Raw genomic sequence first — 17,058 nt, 5'->3', positions numbered from 1 at the left:
CAACCGGTCACCCTAATTTGGGCACCGGTACAAGACAGGCTGTATTCCACTGCACCACAACCTTGCCTAGTCGTAGACTCATGTTGAAGAGCCACCGGAGAGGCTCAGCTACCTGGGCTGCACGGTCCTTCAGGAGTCTTGGACACACACCATCTGGACCTTCTGCTTTCCCTGGACACAGTCTCCCAAGCTCCGCCCTCACCTCATCAACTGTGAAGGATGGGGGCAGGTAACCAGATGTGACTGATATTGCAGCTGTAGTGATAGGGAAGCTATTGTGTGCAGGAGACAGTAGAGTAGACAGAGCAGCATCTGAAGTGACTGTGGGAGAGCCGTTGTCTACAGGAGTCAGTGAAGTAGGAACAGCAGCTGAAGTGGTGGACAGGAGGACAGATGATAAAGCAGGGTGGACATTGGCCATTCCATCAAACCTGTTATAAAAACAGGTTGAATTCAGTGGTCTTGTTCTAATCACCGTTAAAGACCTGGCTGTTCTTCTTTGAGCAGCAAGTAATGTTCCTCATTCCTCTCCACAGCTCTCTGGTGTTATTCTGCTGCAGCGTAATCTCCCCACTTTCCTTTTATAATCCACCTTTGCCAGCTTCAAGCTCCTTTTCAGTTCCCACTGCACACACACCTGAGCTTCTCCTTATCCCCCTCCCTGAATACCTGCTTTTTCTGATTAAGAAACTCCTTGATGTTACTGGTGATCCAAGGTTTATTATTGGGAAAGCAGCAAACAGTCCTTACTGGAACCACAGCGTCCCAAAAGATGTAGTCCGTTATGATGTCCACCCTGCTGTCAACATCCACATCTATGTTATTATCCTGTGGCTCCAGCAGCACACTCCAGTCCGTACACTCGAAACAGTCCCTGAGAGACTCGCTGGTCTCCGGAGACCCTTTCTTGAATGAGCGGGTGGTAACAGGCAGCCTCATTACATAGGGTTTGCATGTGGGCTGAAGAAAGACCAGATAGGCCATTTGCAGGAATTGGTCACATGTCAATTTTCTCCATAGCAACAAGCCCGTGGTGGGCAAGCTAACTTGACATTCCTTGACAACCATAAGAGTTTGACTGGCGATGCAAAGCAATCCATTTCTGTAATAGCTGTTTTTACATTTTCTACTGTCTTTTTTGACCCGAATTTGTGTGTACTTGGAAAAAGTTTGTCGTTTTAAAATCTGTCGAAAGTTAAAGCAAATCATTGGCCGTAAAAGAGAGTTTTTTGGACTTAAGTTGGTCGCCGCCATAAGAAATTGATTGTCGAACAACAAGTACCAACGGAAAAAGAAATCTAAAATCTGGTGTTGTACCTTCTGTTTTTAACTGGAGTGGCACTGTAAAGCAAAGAAGAAAAATCGTACGACATGTCGACAGGTAAGAAACTGATTCAAATACATAAGAAGCAATGCTATGTTTGCAAAAGAAACAGTGCAAAAGGGGTTGTGAGCGAATGATAAAGGTAGAAAAGGAGAAATTATAGGTTATAAAACATATCTGAGAAATCCACCATTTCGCACGTGAATTTCTTTCGGCGGTGACCAACTCAAGTCCAAAAAAACCTCTCTTTTACAGCCAATGATTCGCTTTAACTTACAACAGAAGTTAAAACAAATTTTTTCCAAGTACACATGAAAATTCGGGTTTAAAAAAAAAAAAAAAAACACCAGTAGAAAAGGTAAAAAGAGCTATTATAGAAATGCATTGCTTCGCATCGCCAGTCAAACTCTTATGGTTGTCAAGTAATGTCAAGTTAGCTTGCCCACCACGGGCTTGTTGCTATGGGGAAAATTGACACGTGACCAATTCCTACAAATGGCCTATTGTGATCTGATCTGCCAAGTGGTGGTAAAGCAGAGGCACTGTAAGCATCCTTCACATCAGCATAAAACAGATCCAATGTCTTATTTTCCCTCGTGGGACAATCCACATACTGTACAAACCCAGTCAAATGGAGGAGAGAGTGGCGCTATTAAAATCCCGTTACTGCAATGAAAGCATTAGGATACTGGGTCTGAACACTTGCAACAGTTTCGTGTACGATGTCACAGGCTACTGCCACTATCATCCGTGGTGGAATGTAAAAAACAGTGGCGACAATATATGAAAATTCCCTCGGCACAAAATACAGTCAAAGACCGACTGCCAACAGTTCAACGTCCTGACAGCAAATCACATCCTTCACCATAACATGTCCAGGGTGACACCATCTATTGGTTACAAGCAGAATCAGACCCCCACCTTTGCTCTTGCCGCTCGTTTTCCGGTGTCTGTCAGCTCGCACAGTAACGAAGCCAGCTAAGTCCACACAGGAGTCAGGTATGTTATCATTCAGCCATGTTTCCGTGAAGCACATCAGACTACACTCCCGGTAGAGTCGTCGGTTTCTTACCAATGCCTCCAGCTTGTCATCCTTATTGGCTAGCAAGTTGACATTTCCCATCAGAACCAATGGCAAAAATGGCTTATACCGCCATCTGCTAGTCTTTAGCTTAGCCCCTTCTCTGCAGCCTCAAAACGGTTTCCTCAGCTCTGGTGGTAGTGTGTGTCTGACCCCATATCTAGTCCTTTGCAGAGCCAGGTGGTCATTCTTCGTGTACAAAACTTTACCCATAGCTGTGCACATCATGATGAAAAGCTTACCAAAAACTCTTAAAAACAAACAAACAAACAAAGCTACACACTCTAGAGCTACTCCAACTTGCTGCCACTCAATATAGCGCATCCATGTAATGTGTGTGTGGTGCAGATTACAGAGCAGATAAGTATAAGAGAAACACACACCTACCTGAGGAGTGTGAAGCGGATCTCAAAGGCGGGAGAGTAATCCTCAAAGTTGATGATGACGCTGAAGATGATAGGTGTGATGAAGTTGGCCAGTGTGATGACAATGGAGGGCAGATACTCAAAGATCAGCTTCACTATGAAGTTATACCTCTGATGCTGCACGCACGCACACACACACACACACACACACACACACACAGTACCAGCAGTATGAGAAAGAATACATTGAGATGATTACTAATGTACAGTGGTGCTTGAAAGTTTGTGAACCCTTTAGAATTGTCTATATTTCTGCATAAATATGACCTAAAACATCATCAGATTTTCACACAAGTCCTAAAAGTAGATAAAGAGAACCCAGTTAAACAAATGAGACAAAAATATTATACTTGGGTCATTTATTTATTGAGGAAAATGATCCAATATTACATATCTGTGAGTGGCAAAAGTATGTGAACCTCTAGGATTAGCAGTTAATTTGAAGGTGAAATTAGAGTCAGGTGTTTTCAATCAATGGGATGACAATCAGGTGTGAGTGGGCACCCTGTTTTATTTAAAGAACAGGGATCTATCAAAGTCTGATCTTCACAACACATGTTTTTGGAAATATATCATACCACGAACAAAGGAGATTTCTGAGGACCTCAGAAAAAGTGTTGTTGATGCTCATCAGGCTGGAAAAGGTTACAAAACCATCTCTAAAGAGTTTGGACTCCACCAATCCACAGTCAGACAGATTGTGTACAAATGGAGGAAATTCAAGACCATTGTTACCCTCCCCAGGAGTGGTCGACCAACAAAGATCACTCCAAGAGCAAGGCGTGTAATAGTCGGTGAGGTCACAAAGGACCCCAGAGTAACTTCTAAGCAACTGAAGGCCTCTCTCACACTGGCTAATGTTAATGTTCATGAGTCCACCATCAGGAGAACACTGAACAACAATGGTGTGCATGGCAGGGTTGCAAGGAGAAAGCCACTGCTCTCCAAAAAGAACATTGCTGCTCATCTGCAGTTTGCTAAAGATCACGTGGACAAGCCAGAAGGCTATTGGAAAAATGTTTTGTGGACAGATGAGACCAAAATAGAACTTTTGGTTTAAATGAGAAGCGTTATGTTTGGAGAAAGGAAAACACTGCATTCCAGCATAAGAACCTTATCCCATCTGTGAAACATGGTGGTGGTAGTATCATGGTTTGGGCCTGTTTTGCTGCATCTCGGCCAGGATGGCTTGCCATCATTGATGGAACAATGTACCCTAAGCACACAAGAGTCAAGTCAAGTCAACTTTATTGTCAAATATGCTATACATGCTCGACATACAGCACAGATGAAATTTCAGTCCTCTCTGACCCACGGTGCAAACAGGCAATGCAATAAATAAAAACAGAATAACTGAAAATAAACAATATAAAACAGTATAAACACTCTAGATAAGAAATAGACAGACTAAACACTACACACACACACTACCAAAGAATGGTTAAAGAAGAATAAAGTTAATGTTTTGGAATGGCCAAGTCAAAGTCCTGACCTTAAAGGTCATAGGCAAGGGTCAGAGGTCAAACATAGAATATCAACTTTATTGTCTAGAAGAATGACCCAAAAAGCGAATTCAATCTTCCTGGTGTCTAATTTGCACCCTAAAATTGAATAAAATGGTTAAAATATACCGTTTTACCCAATTTCCGAAGGTTTGTTTACATCTCACTTATGCGCGCTTTCACCGCCAGGGGACTGTCGTCGTGACGTCATTTAAGCCAAACAGACTGGGAGCAGCTCTGTGTTTACCTGCGAACCGAGCACACGTGTACGGACTTTGGTTGTGAGAGGTTCTGCAAAATGTCTGAAAGCGATAGCGATTTTGAAGTAGGAACTCTCCAAATTGAATATCAAGAGGTGAAGCCACATATGTACGATCCTATGGCCGTTGCAAAGCAATCGGTGAATGCGGCTCACTGGTTTGACCGTGCGGCCTCAGAATCGGACAGCAACTCAGCCAACTCCGATCACGGTGACCCTGGACCTCAACAAGACTCGCGCCCAAACGATTTATCCTGGTAGTTATGATCAATAAGAAGAAGAAGAAGAAGAAATTTATATAGCGCCTTTCAAAAAACCCAAGGACGCTTTACAATTATAGACAAGGAAAGAAAAAATAAAATAAATAAATAAAAATATAATAAAAAATAAAAAGTAAAAAGTCCACCAAGTAGGGGTCAGGATGTAATTCCCGTGGTGTAGCAGCTACAGTCCCACCAAAAGGCGCACGAAAACAAGTCCCACATCTCCAGCACTGCCGCCGTGACGCCGTCAGCAACATCGCTCGAACACCACGCCATGGATCCACACAGCAAGCAGAGAAGCTCCGCCACACAGAGCGCTGGTGTGTCCCAAACTGCCTGCACAGCCGCCGCGATGCCACCGAGCAACATCACTTGGAACATCACGCCAAGCATTAAAGCACAGAGTGCTGGACAACCACAATGTAAATTGAGCAACAGGCTCACTGCAGTCCACAGCTGGGAGTGCAGGCATCACCCACAGCGAACCAAGGCCTGGAGGGAACCGACGCCCCAAACTGGGTCTGGAGCTGCACCACAACCGGCGGACAAAACACTCAAACAAACATCAAACTACACAAACACACAGGAAAGAAAAAAAAAATAGAAATACTAATACTAAATAAGAGCCCTTTTGAAGAATAATTAAACCGCCCTCCCTAGTGGATATAGGGAACGATTACTGGACAGCGCGTTGGTAGGCCACATTAGCCTGCCATCCGCGGCATTATACTATTTATAGCCGACTCTAAGCGAGGAAATATCCCTCTGTCTCATTTCCACAATGATTGTACAGGATCCCTCAGGATTCTTGACTTGTCAATTGCAAGCAAAATTAAAAATGTTTACCTCCAATCTTCTCCTTTTTGCTTGAGTGTTGCTGCTCCGTTTCTTCTTTGACTGCTTGATTTTGTTTCATGCGCACAATCCGCTCTCTCCGCCTCGTCTTCTCTTTCGGAAAAAGCCAACCCACTTGCTCCACCTCTTCTCCTCTCTCGGAAAAAGGTAAAAACTTCTTCCTGAACCGGTCCCGTTGTTACAGTTCACTGCACAACAATAAGGCATGGGGGTTTTCTTTGGAAATTCCCAAACGCACATCTGCACTCAAGCCGAACAGCAATGTAAGTAACCGGAAGTGGACTCAACTCAAGCAGTTTGTTTGGCTTAAATGATGTCGCACGCCGAGTGGTCACGACAATAGCCGAACAGAAATTCGCCGTGATCCGCACTAACTTATTTTAATTATTACTTATTAACAATACTTCTTGGGACCAGAAGAAAATTACAGAGGGGTTTTTAACAAAGTTTCAAATGTGCATAAAATTAAAACCATTGCCTATGAGCTTTAATCCAATGGAAATGTTGTGGAAGGACCTGAAGCGAGCAGTTCATGTGAGGAAACCCACCAACATCCCAGAGTTGAAGCTGTTTTGTCCAGAGGAATGGACTAAAATTCCTCCAAGCCGGTGTGCAGGACTGATCAACAGTTACCGCAAACGTTTAGTTGCAGTTATTGCTGCACAAGGGGGTCACACCAGATACTGAAAGCAAAGGGTCACATACTTTTGCCACTCACAGATATGTAATATTGGATCATTTTCCTCAATAAATAAATGACCAAGTATAATATTTTTGTCTCATTTGTTTAACTGGGTTCTCTTTATCTACTTTTAGGACTTGTGTGAAAATCTGATGATGTTTTATATCATATTTCTGCAGAAACATAGAAAATTCTAAAGGGTTCACAAACTTTCAAGCACCACCGTAGGACGCTTTGGCACCGCGCACACACAGAGCACCTGAGCCTGAGCCTTCAGGGAGAAGATGGTGGCACTGTAGATGCAGTAGAAGCAGCAGACGAGCACGGCAATCACAAACAAGTTGAGGGCAACTCGGAGGGAGTAGATACGACATTTCTCCTTCTGGGAACGGTCAGCCATCTTCTGCCTGATCCGCTCCTCCTCCAGATCCGTCTACACACAGCAGTAAGCAACACATTCCACACTGGGATAATTTCTTGGCTCCAAATGTTCCAGTAGCTTGTAGAACCTAAACCTTTATACAGGTCGTTTTATTGTCTCTGCAATGTCTACAGGGCAACACCCAAACTAACCACCAGGTCTAATCAGTACGATTATGATGAAGCACTAACCAAGTGCTTAGAAGAGTGTGTGCATCACAAACTGTGTAAATAGTACATATCTGTAGTACACTATGGTGCGGGTGGATTGAGACACAGCTCACGACTGCGTTTGAGAATTTATGACATTTCTCTTCAGAATATAATTAAGAATATCTGATGTAAGCACACGCAATATCACACACACGCATACATATACATTATATATATATACACACACACACACACACACACCTTGAGCTCATACAGCAGGCTGCTGTGTTTCAAACGTGCTGTGTTCTCATCAGTTATACAGAAATCCCAGCCAGCAAAGATCTTGTTACAAAAACTCTGGAACCGATCTTCATCCTGAATCAGCTTCCTCTTAAAGCCTGCAGCCGACCTGCGCGGGTGCACACACACACACACACAAAGGTTTGGAACATGCCCCACTGGAAAGTAAGGTCCAATCACAGGCTTGGTCATGTGTGTTTGGGGTGGCGCTCATCTAGCGGTCATGTGAATGACAAGGTGAGCAGATGGATCTGAGCTACACCTGTTTGCTACATCATACTGCTCTTTGAAGCCAGCCAAACTCGCAGAATGACAACTTCTGTTAACACACACACACACCTGTATTTCTATCTTTGTGGGGACTCTCATTGACATAATACATTCCCTAACCCTACCCTCACCTTAACTTTCACAACTAAATGCCTAACCCCCACCCCTTACCCTAAACCACCTTCTAACCTGAACCCTAAAACTAAGTCTTAACCCTCAAACAGCCCTTTGAAGAAGTGAGGACCAAGATTCAAGATATTTTATGTCTCACATGTATAATTATACAACACTGAAGTGACATTGCAACGACTCCGGCAACTGTGGAAATAGCAAACGTAAACGTGTAAATCAGTATGGAGAAAAAAAAAGGGGGAGGGGGAGAAAGAAATGATATTTTGTGTGTGTGTGTGTGTGTGTGTCATAACCAAATATCAAAATAATATAAAACTATTGACCAGCCAAAATGTCATCACATCCCAAAAAATGTACTAAATCTGTGGGTTAAAAAAATAAATAAAATTAAAAAAAAATCTATTCCAGTCCTCAATATGTAGAAAGTACACACACACCTCTTGACGATCCAGATGAGGCTGAGCAGCAGGCATGCGATGGTGCAGAGCACGTAGGCTAACGGCAGGTTATAGCTGAAGCCTGAGAAGGTTAATGACTCCACATTATAGTAACCATAGAACAGGTAAGTGTGTTCCAGGAAGCCCTGTATACATACACACACACACACACACACACACACACACACACACACACACACACACACACACACACACACACAATCAACCTGCTGTCTGGCATGGCAACATGACCATGTGTGTGTCTCACTGTGCCAGACAGCAGGTCGATGATGTAGGAGAGTGTGCTCAGTGAGGGAGAGAGGAGTGTGTGTGTGTGTGTGTGTGTGTGTGTGTGTCTCACTGTGCCAGACAGCAGGTCGATGATGTGCTGGTGGAACATGACCAGTCCCTTCTGAGAGGAGGAGCGGGAGTAAACCGTGCACTGAGCCCCTGCAGTGCCCCCTGTGGTCAGAGTGGAGTTGATGGACGAGGTGTGTGTAGACACAATGATGGGCAACATCACAAAACTGAACATCAACAGGAACATCACAAAGTTCAGCAGAACCAAGAAGCGCAGGAATGAGAAGTACGACAGGATCCCTGTACCAAACATGCCTACAGAGAGAGAGAGAGAGAGAGAGAAGATTTATTGATTTTAAATCTAAAACTCTATTCAAACTCTATTCACAAATGACAATCATACTAAAGATCTTTTCAACACTCAGCACTGCCCGCCTCTACAGTATACAGTTGTGTGTGTGTGTGTGTTCAGACCCTCGATAAGGTGTATATCACTCCTCCACAGCTGCAGCGTGCTCACTAACTCCATGCTGTCCTCCTTCATCCTCTTCAGATAGTGAAGAACACTGACTCTCCACTGAGAACACACACCCTGCTCTCTGTGCTGCTGCAGCTCTCTGTAAACACACACACACACACACACACACACGTTAAACCCAGCAGTTTCTCTGTGGGATCAGTGCTCAGTGTCCACCATCACCTGGGAACAGTGTAGAGCTTTTCTTCTGTTTTTATCTCAAACCATTTTTTTCACTTCAGTAAATTCACACCGAATTCAGCTCCAGATTTTAGTCTTTCAGTTACATTAATAAATTATATAGTCACACGAGAAGAAGAAGAAACCTTTATTCGTCATGTGCACACTTCAAGCACAGTGAAATTCATCCTCTGCATTTAACCCATCTGAAGCAGTGAACACATGCACACACACCCAGAGCAGTGGGCAGCCACACCAGCGCGCCCGGGGAGCAGTCAGGGGTTCGGTACCTCGCTCAAGGGCACCTCAGCCCAAGGCCGCCCCACGTTAACCTAACTGCATGTCTTTGGATTGTGGGGGAAACCGGAGCACCCGGAGAACATGCAAACTCCACACAGAAAGACCCTCGCCGGCCGCTGGGTTCGAACCCGGAACCTTCTTGCTGTGAGGCGACCGTGCGAACCACTACACCACCGTGCCGCCCTGACGAGAGTAAAAAAAACCTTTCACTTCTACCTCTGAGAAAGTCTATTCTTGCCTTTCTCTCATTATTACAGCTCTGTAAGCTTTGCCTTTTATCGAGTTTTGTGGGCGTCACCAAATGCTAATCAGATGTTGCGTGAGTACAGTCATAATTTACATGTTTCTGGTATTCATCAACATACACAAGTACAAAGAACAATCAGTACTTCTGAAACTTTTGTAAATCTGGCAGAATATTTTAGTTCAGTTTGATTTTTATACACACACACACCTGTGTTTGCGTTTTTCCTCCATGTTCCTCGGAAGCTCTCGTGCAGGTCTGTGCTCGGTGGCTCCCTGAATTGTTCTGTCCTCCTGCCTATAAGTCCATTTCCTGTCCTGAACCCCACCCCCTCTGCTGGTCCCGGCCTCTCTGCTCACCCCAACCTCTGAGGAACTGCCGGTGGAAGTGTAGCGCCCCCGTGTAGAACTGCGCCTCTTACTGCTGCCTGAGGACTTCCTCCTGTACAGCAGGGACTGGTAACTGGGCAGCTGGTCCAGCAGGGGGTTAGTGTCCCGCCTGCTGGGGTAGAACACTGACACACACACACACAGACACACACACACACACTCCTGATAGCTGCAAATTGTGGCATTCCAAAGACAGCAGTGGAGTTGCAGTGTGCCTTCTGGTGGATAAAACTATGCAACTACAACACCCATAACATGGTTAAAGGTCCCATGGCATGAAATTTTCACTTTCTGAGGTTTTTTAACGTTAAAATGAGTTCCTCTGACCTTCTTAAGTCACCCCAGTGGCTAGGAATTTCATAATGTGTAAACCAAACTATGCCCAACATTTGAGAATGGCGCGTCAAAACGGCGCGTTGATAAGCTCTTCCCTTTACTACGTCAGCAAGGGAGATGATCCCCATGCCCCCCCCTCTGGATTCCCACCCACTGTATGGATTGCCCTGCCCAGTTGTAGTGAGGAGACCATGGAGGACACAACAACATGGCATCACCTAAGCGAGCGAAACATGGAAATTGCGCTGTACATGGATGTGACAACACAGAAAAGAGTCTGTTTTTACTGCCGACGGGAGAGCCCCTGAAGACGCAGTGGCTTAATTTTATTTATAATAAAATAATAATACGCCGTCGAGTCTACCTAAGACGGTGTATGTTTGTCGGAAGCATTTTCCTGATGAATGTTTCCACAACTTGGGACAGTACAGGGCAGGTTTTGCACATCAACTGTCACTGAAGCCTGGGTCCGTACCAAGCATCCCTGCCGCATCAGCCACAAACACCGAACAAGTAAGTGTATAACTGTTAAGTCGTTTTGCCGTGTTTTAAAATCGGTGCCACGTTAGCCTTGCAATGGCTACATTAGCTGTGCAGCTAACCGCTTCCTGCAGTTAGCCAGTTACTCTGCGCTACAAAACCAAAAAGCATGCAGCATGCTCTGTTATAATAGCCAATCAAAACAGTTTTTACAAAGACACCCACATTCTTTTTTTTAAGTCACTCGTTCATTTTATTTGTTTGTTTGTTCAGTAAAAAACGAAACATTTGTTGAATTTATTTTATTTCCTCGCGTCGCACCTTAATGACGTCAGCGCGCGGTATTTTTCCCTTCGCGGTTTGTTCCTTCTCTCTCGCCATAGTAAGACACCCACATCCGCTTGTTCTGACCCACTGGAGGGAGCGTCACAGTGCTGTTAGCCAATCAGAGGTAACACGTTTACATGTCATGAATATTAATGATAAGACCTGCCCCCACCGTCTACCCTTCCCCGCCTCCTGCTTCTCATTAGCAAAACGACGCACTGGGAAAAGCGCTGAAATGGGGCTTTCTCCCAGGAGGCTATATCTACGTGCCGAGGGTTCATTTCGAGAAAGGCTGCGGATATAACATCCGGAAACCTCCACGAGCCCGTTTAAAGCATCAACAAACCACCATGCCATGGGACCTTTAAAGGATCCACCTTTTGCTTCTGTTTCTTTTTTTAATTGTTATTTATTAGTCTTTATAAATACCAATACTGATTTACCGGCAATTAGCTCACATCAGCCGATAAGATCAGCACGCTAATTTATCAGTCAGGCCTGAGTATTTAGGTGGCGCGCTCTCATTACTTGGTTGTCATTTTGCTGTTTTAAGTTCTCTGTGTCCCAAATTACCAAACACATCATTAAGTGGTTTTCAGTTAGTCTTACAAAAAGTTTAAGACACGGATCAATTAAAACCATGACAGAAAGACTGAAACCAGTAGATATTCAGAATGGTATCTGTAATATTTCATACTGCAACATGGTTAAGCTTTTTACACTTTTCAGTTTCTCAGTAAAATGACACACTGCATTTTCTTAAACAGAGAGAAAGAGAGGGAGAGAAGGAGAGCAAGTGTGTGCATGAGACAGAGAGCGCGAGAGGGGAAGTGATAGACTGGTGAGGGAATGACTGTTGTTCACTAATGAATAGGACATCATAACTGTTGGTAAATTGTTGTGGTATAAGCAGAATATCACTCCTGTTCACGACAGAACTCTTAAAAGTCAGTTAATTAGGATAACAGGTGATTAACTACAATACAGCATTAATGCTATCATCACATACACTGTAGCCCCGCTATAACAAACTCCTTGGGCGATGTCCCAAAAGTTCATTATACTGAAATGGAGCCACGTGTCACACCAAAAAACACTCACTCTTGCATAAAACAAGACCAAGTGTTTAATTTATATTCACGCTAAATTCATTTACATATTTATAAAGTAAAGGAAATAGGTCACTGTTTTCAATTAATACTGTTTTTAAAATAATGCGAATATTATCAATTTTCTGTTAGTAAATGTAGGCGTGGCAGTGAGGGCTGTGAACAGTGGGGAGTCAGGCTGAACCAGCAGGTAATGTGACAAGTTACACCAGTGTCTAATTACTGGCTGTCTATTAACGTGTCTCTATGTCTTTCAGATGGACAGCAACGAGACAGACACAGAGAGAGAGAGAGAGAGAGAGAGCACTGTGTTCCCTAACGTGTGTGCACGAGCATAAACTAAATGAAAAGTGAAAGTACAGATAAATAATAAAATGCACCTTGACCTGTCTCCCAGTTCCTCACTGCCCCAGCATACATCCTGTTAGAGTAGGAGACTGCAGGAGTGTCCCAGGAGTTTTACTCGCTGATGGAACGTGTTATCCTGGACTGCTTTAATTTTAGTCACGTTCTCCTGCTCACAGATTTCTCCTCCCCAGTCACTATCACAGTTCATTGACTGAGTTATACCCTGTCCACACTAGGGATTTTGTACCGATACGATACTACTTTCGTACCACAACACCTGTCCACACTAGCAACTATACCGGTACTGTAGCGGTATAACTGTATCGGTACGAAACCCACAAATGTATGGGTTTCATACCGGTACAGTATCGGTACTGTAGCGCTTCGCTGTAGTGTGGACAGATGAAGCAGCTCTGTATCAATACAAATATAATGCGCATGCGCAAAGTCACACACCTCAATCGATGTCTTCGCTGAATAAAATAGTGAAGAACGGAGATTCGTTTGTTTCTTTCTCAACTGCCTCGCGCGTTTTATACGATTCGACTGAATAAATGACCACCAGAAATACAGACTGTACATTGACAAAAAGCGCGCGCACACACGTTGTTTCATCCGCCATATTCTTGGAAGTAAGTTGCTCGGTAACCACGGAAACATTTCACGCACGCGAATTTCAACTTCCATGAAAGAAAACTGCAAACATTTCTTGCTAGTGTGGACAGATGCACTAAACTGTACCGGTATACTTTGTATCGATACAGTTATACCACTATCGTACCGATATATATGTGAACACAGCTTTAAAGGATCACGAACAGAGGCAATGATTTCTTCATCTGTTTTGGAAGGTGACAGAGGTTACTGGTGTGTCGATGTCCACACATCACCTCGCTCTGTTTTCTGAATCTTCACCATTCACTTCATTCATGTGTTACACATCGCCGATGATGTCAGCAGTCATGTCATCCTTTCATCAATCCTTTGACTGCGGTTCTTGATAATTGTTAGTGATTGACACCTAAGTGAGGCTTGTTAAGCCTTTGTTTTAAGTCATTAACACATTGTTAACTTGACTGCAGACTTGGTTACTTGTTTGAGTGCATGGCTCAGGGAGATTTTTTTGTTGAAGACTCCGACTGTCATTAAAGGCAGGGACACAAACTTAGCTCATCATAGGCATTAAAGAGTTCGTGAAAGTGGGATTAAAGTGAAAATTGGCACTATTCTGTACATTCTGATTTGTTCTGAACACTTTTTTGTAAATATCTGTATTTCAAGATTGAATATTTGTTTAATTCCATAAAAGGCTCAAATAATATCCTCTAGCTGTCTCACTTATGGACCCTTTTCACGTGACGTCACGACAAACACGGCCGCCATTTTGGACATGTACTACCAGTAGTTTACCACAGCCAGCATTGAGGAACGGCAGCAAAGAAAGTGTTTATTTTCAGCAAGACTTCCATCATGCCACTATATTGTTGTGCACCTGGATGTAGTAACCATCAACAAACAAGGCAAGGGTTATCATTTTATCGGATCCCGACGGAGAAGATGGATAGCGGCCATAAACAGGAAAGATTGGCAGCCCTCGGCATACCAGCGCTTGTGTAGTGACCACTTTGTTGGAGGTAAGACGAATAAAATTAGCCAGAAAAGGCATTACATTGCTGTTAACATTCTGTGGCGGCGAGTGTGTAACCAAATAGGCTAAAATAACCCATTGTAACCTCTTTGTTCTTCTGTAGTAGCTATTAGCTAACGACATTAGCTAGCGTTGTGTTCCTTTGCTGTTGGTAGACTGTAGGACAGATCAGAGGCAGTGTCCTACAAACAGCGCTTAATTTGAGGGGGAGCAAGCCGGAGCGCGCTCCGGAACCTCGGGCGTTGGCTCCGGCAGCTATTTACACTGGATCCGGTGATCCGACACCTCTTTTGACTATGTAACAAAAAAAAAAAAAAAGAAAAACCAAATAATTAAATTTAAAAAATGCAAGTTTATTTAGTGTTAATGTCTGATTTTGATATCTGCCTTGTTGGTGATTTCTCTCATGAAACGACATCCACAAAATATCTGCAGATGAACTTAATTTGCAGTGTTATTACAAAACATGCCCAGAAGCGCAGCGCAGCGCCGCGCCCCCCTCCCCCCCTCTTTTTTTCCGCACCGGAGCCGCTCATCCTCTGCGCTCCGGGACCTCCCACTTTACAAATTAAGCACTGCCTACAAATAAATGTTCAAAACAAGAGGAACATGTATTTGTCTCTTAAATCCAGGCCGTTCCCTGTAATCTGTAACAACGGTTGGAGAAAGTAATGGCAAATAGTGAGTGCACAAACCGTAGAAGGTAAACTGTACACAGCGCCAGGGCAGTGTGATGGTATGTCTACTTTTAGATTGTGTTAGCTTATCAATGAACACACTCGTCACTCGACGAGTTTCACGTCTTTACGACGGATACTTAAACGTGTGTTAGGTATTATTGTTGCAGTCTAAGCAGTCATTGTAGCAGCTAGATGAGCGAGAACCGAAAGGGTCTGTGCCATAAACCGTTATTTCTGTACGGCGTTGCTAATGTGTCATTACTGTTATTTCTCCCTCTGCTCGCCCTGTAAATGCCCTATGTCGCTGGATAGCGAAGGTGTTTTCTGCATCTCGCTCCTTTTTCTTGTATGTTCTCCGTTTGTCGCCTTCCTCGCATTCAAACCAATTCGAGCCGAAGTCCGCTACATGTCCAAAATGGTGGTCGCGTTTACGAAGGTCACGTGACTGAAAAGGGTCTATACTCTGGTGTTAAGTTTATTTGGTTTGGAGCGTATGTACACACCAGGTGAATTGTTTGTGTGTGGAATTGATTCGTATACGAGGGACTCGACGTCGATGTGAACTGAAAGCAAGCGATGATTTGAAAACGAATATATTAAAGCTATAATATTAATTTATCATGAGAAAACTGAAGTGTGTTGCATTTATCAGAGCTACTAGGTGGAGAAGAGATTTTATCTACTGGCAGGAGAATTTATTCTCTACTCACTGATCAACACTGCAGGACGAGAGCTGCGCTACGAAAGGAGGAAATGTTCATTGAGTAAGCGCATCATTTATTGAGACCATGTTATTTATTAATCCATGAAGTAGCGATGTGAAGTAGTGAACTCCACTAAAGTAGCAGCAGATAGTGTTTTGTGACAGAGTTGGAGAGGTAGATGAACATGACCATCACTGTGAAATTCAGCTATAATCCCGGATAAACTGGGATTCCTCGGTACACCATGGTGATTAGTCACGGCTCAGCACATCACGCTTCCACGGTTTGTGATTAATGAGGAGGAGGAGGAGGTTACTCACAGCAGGGCAGAGTCACATCCTGGTGATGAGGTCCGAGTGTTTCCTCTGCACTTCACCACCTCAATCAAATGTGTTTTATAAAGGATCACAGAGCGATTCAGAACACATTCCAACTCATCCTTCCAAATAAAGCTGACAACTAATTCAGCTCATTAACTTCCCTGTGGATTTGGAGTGTAATTTTTTTCAGAGTTGTGATGACGAAACTGTGCTGATCAGAGCCCTGTGCTGAAGAAAAGTGTCAAATGGGCATCTGTACATCTACCTGCCATCCACTTCTATCTATCTATCTATCTATCTATCTATCTATCTCCCTATTTATTTATTTATGAGAGGCTGGCACGGAAACGGTGACGTCATTGTCAACAACAGGGCAGAGATAAAAGGCGTTTGGTGTCACTGAGGCTGTAATAAACTCACAGATTATTAATAATGAAAAGCTGATTATAAACATTTATAATCCCAAACTAACAATAACTTAGACTATTCAAAAATTAAGGTAGTGTGTGTGTGTGTGTGTTAGCCTGCTCCCTGTAAAAGGTAAAACAAGTACTGACAGGAAGTGCAGTCTCCGTTAGCTTAGCTGTGCTACTTTACCTCAGGATTTATAAACTCACCCGCATCAACAGCGTCCATTCTTTCTCTTCCCTGCCCCGAGTGATCTCACACACTGATCTCACACTGCGCTCTTCATCTCATTAATCTCTCCACAGCAGAGTGTGTAGTGTGAGAGAGAGTGTGTGTTAGTGTGTAGTGTGAGAGAGAGAGTGTGTTAGTGTGTAGTGTGAGAGAGAGAGTGTGTGAGAGTGTGTAGTGTGTGTTCGTGTCGGAACGCGAGGAAAACCTTCCCTCTGACATTCCTGAGGTAAACGTGCGCGCGCCCGCGGGAAGGCGCCTTAAAGGAGCCGCGCTCCGACACACAAACCCTCACCATAGAATTAATTTATTTCTAAAGCTTTAATCTACATTTTGTCGCACACAGTCCTGAGCAAAAGTCTGAGGCACATGTGAAGAAATTCTGTCGACTAAAAATGGCTTTAAAATAATTAAATGAAATGTTTCAACGTGGCGGC

The 17,058-nt window shown here is 43.7% G+C and overlaps 1 protein-coding gene across 3 annotated transcripts in view; it reads right to left on the bottom strand.

Annotated features, from left to right (window-relative positions):
- The window catches only part of LOC132866537 (transmembrane channel-like protein 7), a 34,576-nt gene extending 17,734 nt beyond the window's left edge, over nt 1-16,842 (bottom strand). For 2 of the 3 annotated variants that reach the window (XM_060899366.1, XM_060899368.1), the window contains exons 1-8: nt 16,603-16,842; nt 9,855-10,158; nt 8,878-9,020; nt 8,465-8,718; nt 8,104-8,249; nt 7,226-7,373; nt 6,651-6,824; nt 2,793-2,947 (exon numbers count right to left, since the gene is read on the bottom strand). In XM_060899366.1, coding sequence (XP_060755349.1) covers nt 2,793-2,947; nt 6,651-6,824; nt 7,226-7,373; nt 8,104-8,249; nt 8,465-8,718; nt 8,878-9,020; nt 9,855-10,158; nt 16,603-16,621 — 1,343 coding nt within the window. In that variant the 5' untranslated portion in view covers nt 16,622-16,842. The remainder of the gene's footprint in view (nt 1-2,792; nt 2,948-6,650; nt 6,825-7,225; nt 7,374-8,103; nt 8,250-8,464; nt 8,719-8,877; nt 9,021-9,854; nt 10,159-16,602) is intronic. The other variant, XM_060899367.1, reaches the window with a different exon arrangement.
- Between the last annotated feature and the right edge of the window lie 216 nt (nt 16,843-17,058).

The sequence above is a fragment of the Neoarius graeffei genome, chromosome 18, assembly GCF_027579695.1.
Source record: "Neoarius graeffei isolate fNeoGra1 chromosome 18, fNeoGra1.pri, whole genome shotgun sequence".
Lineage (NCBI taxonomy): Eukaryota > Metazoa > Chordata > Actinopteri > Siluriformes > Ariidae > Neoarius > Neoarius graeffei.
Note: the sequence above shows the minus strand (reverse complement) of the source record. Positions and strands in the feature narration are given on the sequence as shown.